Genomic DNA, 8222 nt, shown 5'->3' on the forward strand with positions numbered 1-8222 from the left:
TTTGCCAAAATTTGTTTTAATTTTTGACCCAAATTTAAATGACAACACTAGAACTCACCTAGGGAAGAAGGAAAAGCGTGGAAATGATCACATTCCACTGAGAAATTAATCTTTTGAGACGACAAAATTAGCCAAATTTGTTCTCATACACTACGCATGCATTATTCATGTTGACTTTGCTCTTCCCCTTAAATATTTGGTTCAGCTACCAAAAGAGAGAATTGTGCAAATCCAAAAACAAATGCGGTCTCTGTCACTGTGCAAATCCAAAAAAATCAACAAACACTAGAATTGTGATTTCACTTAGCCAAATTTTCGATAACCATTGGTCAGGTCCAGTTCTCTCGTTTAGTGAGCATTGGAACTGGTAAAAAAATTATTCCTTATTCATAATGTGAAATTAAATAAAGAATTCAGGCTTCGGTTTCTTTCAATCATTTTCGATTTCCTTACTGTTCTCAGTGAAGGTAAACAAGTACGAACTCATACTTCTGAGTGTTTGATTTCAAGTTTTTATTTCCTTAAACAATGTAGAAGTGGAAAGAAAAAAGAGTTACTGAATCACCTCCGATTTTTTAATAACAAAAGAGAAAATCAATTCCTTTTGGCAAATATTCACTTTCTGTCTATTTTTTTGACAAATATCATGACATGTAAAACTATCATTTGAACAATTCGACGAGGTCAATTTCAAAATAAGTGAAAAGAAAAAAGAAAAAAAGGACTTGATGAATTTTCAATGTTAAAATCTTGGGATCCATCCAATAATGAGAAAATTTTCAATTTAACCATTGCGTTTTGATTTGTAATAAGACTAAAAGCATATTTCGAAACCAAGTTTTTGTTCTAAAAGAACACCATGAACATTCACAATTCCGATTCTTGACAAGTTGTTCTTGATCATCAAAAGCCACAATACTTCCTACTTCTCAGAAGCGTTTCATCAAAAACGTTAGGGGGAATAAAATTTACCTAGGCACATTATCATTGTCATTACAAAGAAGTTAAAAAAATATGCAGAAATCAATCCCATGAGCTTTCAAGCTTTCACACAGCAGTTGAAGTAGCTGAAGATGCTTCTTCTTGTCTGTCAAATAAAATTCAAAATACAGTAATGAGAATATCATACTAATATATGCGCAAAACTTGTGCAACAATCAATATTTCAACTCAACAACACCAATAAACCCAGTGTAATCCCACAAGTGGGGTCTGAGGAGGGTAGTGTGTACGCAAACGTTATCCCTACCTTGAGAAGGTAGAAAGACTGTTGCCGATAAATATTTCAACTCAAGAGACATCAAATAATCAGCAATATATCAATTTTTTGTCCAGACTTTTTTCCATTTATTTATTTCTCTTGTTTTGATTTTTATTTCAGTTTTCTTCAAGGGGGCCAGGTATTGCATGTGCCTTTGAAAAATAGGGATAGATACTTGCTCAAAGAATTTTTGTGGGCAATAAAAGTTGCTTACCAAATAAGGCAAGCATCACTTTCTTGCAACTTGCTTATATTATTCATGTGAGTTTGGCACTTATCCAAGGACCATATGAGAACAGCACTTGTGCCCAATTTACACCACCATTTAATATATGAACCACATTCAATCAAACAACAACAAACCCAATGTAATCTCACCGGTAGGGTCTGGGGAGGTTAATGTGTACGCAGACCTTACCCTTACCCTTAAGAAGGTAGAGAAATTGTTTTCGGTAGACTCTCAGCAAAATATGCGCTAGTTAAGGTTTGACCCTCTGACCTTTTAGAACAAAATCAGGCACATGCCCAACGCACGAGAGACTACACATTCAATCAAACAAACAAGCTTTATTCCCTTTTGTATCTACTAAAAAGTTTAAGTGGTTTCAATTTTGCAAGCCTAGAACTTCTAATGCATCAAAAAGAAAACAGCATCAAGTGTCATATCAGAAATTGGTTAATGCATACACCCTATTAAATATAGCCACAACTTTTCTCACACTAAGCCTTACAACAATTATTAGACCTTAGTCCTTCTCACACCAAGTCTTACCAAAAAAGAACAAGGCAAAACAAAAGGCCAATATTTCTATCCTTATTCCAATGTTATAAGTAGCTCATAAGAATTATTAATAAATCTTTGGTCGTACAATAATTGTTATTCCATTGTCTGAAACTTCTCATGAGCTGGTATTATTTTAGAAAATGTACTATAGTTATATTAGAATGTAAGGTTGTCAATGCATGCAACCTACTAGTCAGCATTGTTCCCCTCAATGGCCCCACCACATGTATCCCACTAAATACCATTTGTAACACCCTTTATTAATAACTGCCAACTACTTGTCTGATCATTACTTGAAAACTAGCTGTAACTCTATCAGCATTTAAACAAAAATGGGAAAGTACAATGGTAAAAAAGACAGGCATTTAAAAGAACTTACAGTTGGAGAGTGGTTTTGATGGTAATGGAGATCATCACTGTGGGCTGAGTGATGATGGCCTGTATTTGCATTTTTATTAGTTGAGGAAATGAGTTCTTCCTCATTTCCAAGACTTGCTCTTGACAAATCCCTTTTGTTCTGTTTCCTATTCTCTCTTATCTTTGAGAAATCCATAGAGTAATCTGGCATTACACCCTTTTGGTCCCAGTCTCCAAATTGTGGCACTGATAGCCATGGTGCTGTCTTCTGTTAATGGAAAAAGTTCTTAATCAATTTCATATCAACAATCATTCTCCTAATTGTTTCTTAAGTTATTAAGTTCAAGAAAATATTTTTTGGCAACCCCACTTAACATCGGCGTAACTGATAAAATTGCTGACATGTGACCAGGGGTCACAAGTTCGAGCCGTAGAAACAACTTCTTGCCAAAATGCATACAATAGACCCTTTTGGTCCGTGCCTTCCCCGACTCCGCACATAGCGATGTGATGTAGACAACCTAACCTAATTCAAGTATTAATAGCTGCTTCCACGACTCCAAGGCTTCCTTTCCAGGGTTACATTTATAGCCATTAATTTAAAAATAAACACTAACATAAATAGAAATGCATAGACTGGTCCAGCTGGAAGATATCAACTAACTGTCAGGTACACAAAAAAATTGCCTTGCACTGACCTAAAATTTTTCAAACTATTTGTGCCAAACAGTGACAGTTCAAAGTCTAAAAGATTGACTAATCTTAAAGTTTAAACAATAGTTCTACAGCTGAGGTTGATCATGACACCAGTAACTAATTGAGAATTTTGACTAAGTCCCCATTTTTTCCTAACACCAACATCTTTACCAAATTATATTTTAGTTCACATGATGAATAAACTTGACCACAATGATTTTCTAGTTGGTCTAATACATTCAAGATTCAAAAAAGACAAACAATTTAACCCCAAAAAAAAGAAAAAGAGAGCCTCATCACTAAATTCAAATATGCAGAGAAGCAGAAGTTTAGACTTCAGATTCATACACTCCCAAAAAGGTACACAGAAAACAAGACAGTTCAGAAAAATAAGGAGAAAAGAGGCTTTTAAAATGTAACTCTGAATTAAAGCATATGATGGCTTTTAAACAAGACAGTTTAGAATTAAAGCATATGATGAACTTAATTAAAGAAAACCAAGAAACTGTGTTATAACTCTGAATTCTCAAGAAAATAATGAAAGTAAAATCAGCAAGAAAGAACAAACTATGCTGATAAAGATAGGAACTTTCTCTTTTTTTAAAAAACAATTTCATTACCTCTTTGCGATCATCCATTGCAGAAACTGAACAGTGAACAAAGATACAAACTGGAAAAAGGAGTTTTGGAGATAAGAAAGCAAGCTATTTGGTAGGGGGAGGAAGCTGGGAAATAGTGAAATTTTGCAAAAATACAGGGGCTTTAGTTTGTGTGCTGTGGATATGTATTGTATCGTTCGTTGTCATAAAAAAATAAGATACGTATATAAAGAGATAATAAGAAACAAATAAGGCCTATGATTATATTTAACTACGGAAATACCATTAGGCTTTCACACGGTTATTACACCTTATGCCCTTTCGGTCTCCTTTTTCCTTTGCTATTCTGTATATGAACGACTTTTGCAAGTCTCAATAATAGCTGTGTACATTTGACACGTTTTCTTAAGCAAATCATCAAAAGTAATTGGATTTCTTTTTTCTCTCTAACTAATCTTTAACTTTTTGGCAATGGATCCTTTGGTAGGCGTTTGGACATAAAGAATTGTAAAATTAGAAAAAATGGTGAATTATTTGAAATTTAGAGTTGTGTTTGGATATAAATTTCAGTTTGGGTTGTTTTTGAAGTTTTGTGAGTGATTTGAGTAAAAATTTTAAAAAATAGATTTTTGGAGTTTTTAAAATTTTTGAAAATTTCCAAAATGCATCTTCAAGTGAAAATTGGAAATTTTATGAACAAATGCTGATTTCGAAAAAAAGTAATTTTTTTTTGGAAAAAACTTCAATCAAATTTTATATCCAAACGGGCCCTTAGATCATCCGCACGATTTATAGGTTACGGAATCGAGCCGTAAAATTAATTATTCATACTTGCATTAAGGTATATTATTTACGTCATACCATTTAAGTTGCGGTCCTTCTCCAAATCCCGCATAAACACATAACACCTTGTGTAGTGTTCTTTTTTTTTTTTTTTTTAATTTTAAATGATAGGGTGAATAGTTGAGCAATGGAGGAAATATTAGAACAATTTACGCACGTAGAGAAAGTAGAGTGTTGATACTTGTTTTTATTTCTAAAAATAACATCTGATTTGGAGATTCTTCTAAAAATGTAAATTTCCTCGCATTTCATATTTAGGGTTTAATAAAATACTAGAAAATCAAGACTTATTCCAACGTGGAGAACCGACCACTCATTAAGAATATTCTAAAATTGCAGAGCTTAGTCCATCAAGCCGTTAAATAAAAACATGCTATAGTGCTTATTTTTTATAATTATATTTAAATGTAAAATTTGTTAAAAATCACAAGAGGCTTCAAATATAATATAAAAAAAACATTTTTTCTTACTTAACTATTGAAAAACTAATGTGGATTTTCTATTACAAAATTCAATACATCAATATTTATCTTTATGAAAATTTGAATGTCTAAATAATGGCCAAGTACACGTGAATAAATTTTTTGATCTGAAATGTACGTATAGGTTTGGATAATTATTCATCAACCATTTAATAAGCAATGAAAAATCTATAATCTTAAAACAAAACTATCGAAAATCATAGACCAAATGTGTGGTTGAAAATATCCACAAAATTTTGATATCGAGGGAGGCAAAAGAAAATAGGCAACTTTTTTTTTTAATTAAACAGAAATTATCATAAATGGAGAGAGAAATTTGTTTGTGATAACAATAACATGAAGATAATGGTTAAATAATCAAAGCAAGAGGAAGCCAAATATGATTGATATTCCAAGCATTTGACATTGCATTTTGTTGATATCCGAGTCCCACAAGGACTTATTCTTCTTGACCTAATATATATGTTATCATTAAAAAAAAAGAATAATAACTCTACAAAATCACTTTTGTAAACTCTATATTTATCTTTATAAATTCATCTAAAATGTACAAATTAACAATTTAGAGCTCAATACTTCAAAACTATTAAGATTTTTGAACACACACATTTAATTCGAGCTCCGCCTCTAACGAAGTTCGCACAGAGAGTCGAACTTTTACTATTATTATGTGCGTATTATTCTTCCACATAGACTTATATATATCGACTGCTTTTAAAATAAAAATGAGGATATCTTTGTCCAAAAAAAAAAAAAAAAAAAAAGTAAACCTCAGGAGGCGATGTAAGCCGGATCAGTTGTTAATTTGTTATTAGCTGTAAATTTCTGGGGCAGTTTATACAGATTTAAAATAATTTGCTTCATTATCATAGAGAATGTTGAATAATAATAATAATAATAATAATAATAATAATAATAATAATAATAATAATAATAGACCTAAACATGACTAGAACACATGTAAGCAATACTTAATACTCTCTCCGTTCACTTTTACTTGACACGCTTTGACTTTTAACGCCCTTAAGAAATAATAAATGAAGTGCATAATTTACCATGATACTCATATTAATTAATGCATATTTTATTGAATTTGAGAAAATGATTTGAAATGAGTAATAAATACTGTGGTTATAACAGGAAAAAAATTATCTTCTCATAATATACGTAAAGTGACAAATAAAAATAAAAATCTATTTTTAATATATATGTCAAGTAAAAGTGAAGAGAGTTTATCTCTGTAACGAATCTTTGGACCGCAAAAATGCCTAACTTAATCAGATCGGCAAATTGATTACGACTGTTGCAATTATGTACTCTTTTAATAATCGCGACCATTAAATTAATGAACTATCCTTAGAACGAACATTCCCCGAAATCTTTAACTAAGAACTTGTCGCTAATCATAGATTTAGTTAATCCCAAAGTTACATGGTACAAGTTCATTACGATAAAAATAAATAAAAAAATTAAAAAGATAACTGGGCATAATTTTTTGGATCTAACAACACTTTTCTAACATCCATACCTTTGATTGCCTTTTTTATTTTTTATTCAAAATAACTTTTTGGGGCAAAATTTAAAACTAGTTGCATAAAGCTTTTTGATGCAAGTGGTTGTAGTCCAAGTTTGACTAGTATTTACATCAAATTAATAAATAAATTATCACTAAATTATAATTAATAAATACATTTTTTACCTTAATTTTTTACTTAACCATAATAAAATTCATCTATCAACATTATCACTAATTTTTAGGGATAATACATAATTACCACATTAGGGTTTTAGCAAATTGCCAGATAAACCGTTTAACTTTGCGGGATCCTATAACCCCCTTGTACTATTTGTTAAATGTGTAATAAATAAAACCTAATTTTAACGATATAGCCAATGTATCACAAGTGATTTATAATTTTGGGAAGAGGAAATGTGACTATCATGACCTTGGATGTAGAGTGGATTTGGAATAAGCTCATGGCCATTAGAAATTACTATATCCTATAACACGTATTATACTTGATGGATGTACACATGATACATACTCATAATTGACTTTATAGTGGAATCAATTATCAATGGGTTCCAGTTGTTACATCCCAATCCTAATTAAACTTGGTCATGACTAGGGATGTAAATGGGACGGGACGAGACGAGGCAAGTCTTGATCTGCTAAAATTTTGACCCGTCTGTCCCGTTTAGTATCTTTTCAATTTTTTGGTCCTAGACCGGGCAAATCTCAAGATTTCTCATCCCTATAGTCATCCATAGTACTGATTACTATTAATAAATTTTCAGAGACGTAACACGTGAAAATAGGATAATATAAACTTGAAAGGCAAACTACAAAGGAGTTATGCACCACATATTATCAATCAGTTGATGATGTTGCCATTTTAATCAATAATTACAATTTAAAATAGCAAGTTCGAGTACTTGTAATTAATTAGTAGTTGTTTTTATTAGAAGCTTACACTTGTTTAAGCTTGAGTGTAAATAAATTATTCAATTTTACAAGTCACATCCAGGTTTACAATTTGAACTCTCTATCATTGGTCTCAACTCTCAACTCATCCTTCTACAAACAAAAAATGTTCCAGTACGTGTTAGACTATGACTATATTTGAAATTAGTTAAGTCACAAACTAATTAAAGAGATTATTTTAATTTCTTTTGATTCGAGTCCTTGGGTATTGATGTATGGCAAAAATTTCATAATTTCGTACATTATGTGCCTTGCATTTTACATGCTTTAATGATAAATTACACTTTATTTGCGCATAATGGAGTCTATTTTATGTGTAGGTGAATTGGAGATGAAAGTAGAGCAAAAGGGATACTTAAACGTTGAAAGTGTGCTCAAGAACAGTGAAAAGGAGAAATCTGGCGAGGCCAGCCAAAGGCCAGGTTGAACCTGGCTTTAACCTAGCGAAGCCAGCCAAAGGCCAGGCTGAACCTGGCTTTAACCTAGCGAAGCCAGCCAAAGGCCAGGCTGAACCAGGCTTTAGCCTGGCGAGGCCAGCCAAATTTCAGGCATTAGGCTGGCGATGCCAGGCCTGAGGCCAAGTCCAATCCGAGTTTTGAAGACTTAATTCGTTCCGGGTTTGACTAGGATTGAGCCTACACGTTTAGGGTTTCTTCTACACATATAAATAGACCTAAAAACATCACTTGATAGGACTTGGGCAGTCCGAGGCAAG

General features: G+C 32.2%; 1 protein-coding gene across 1 annotated transcript; it reads right to left on the reverse strand.

Annotated features, from left to right (window-relative positions):
- Positions 1-825: 825 nt before the first annotated feature.
- Positions 826-3899, reverse strand: LOC104108076 (uncharacterized). Its single transcript, XM_009617055.4, has 3 exons — positions 3719-3899; positions 2425-2670; positions 826-1087 (listed from the first exon to the last, which is right to left on the reverse strand). The coding sequence occupies exons 1-3, from the start codon at positions 3734-3736 to the stop codon at positions 1040-1042; spliced, it is 312 nt and encodes a 103-aa protein (XP_009615350.1). The 5' UTR covers positions 3737-3899; the 3' UTR covers positions 826-1039.
- Between the last annotated feature and the right edge of the window lie 4323 nt (positions 3900-8222).

Source organism: Nicotiana tomentosiformis, chromosome 5 (genome assembly GCF_000390325.3).
Source record: "Nicotiana tomentosiformis chromosome 5, ASM39032v3, whole genome shotgun sequence".
In the NCBI taxonomy this organism is placed as follows: Eukaryota; Viridiplantae; Streptophyta; class Magnoliopsida; order Solanales; family Solanaceae; genus Nicotiana; species Nicotiana tomentosiformis.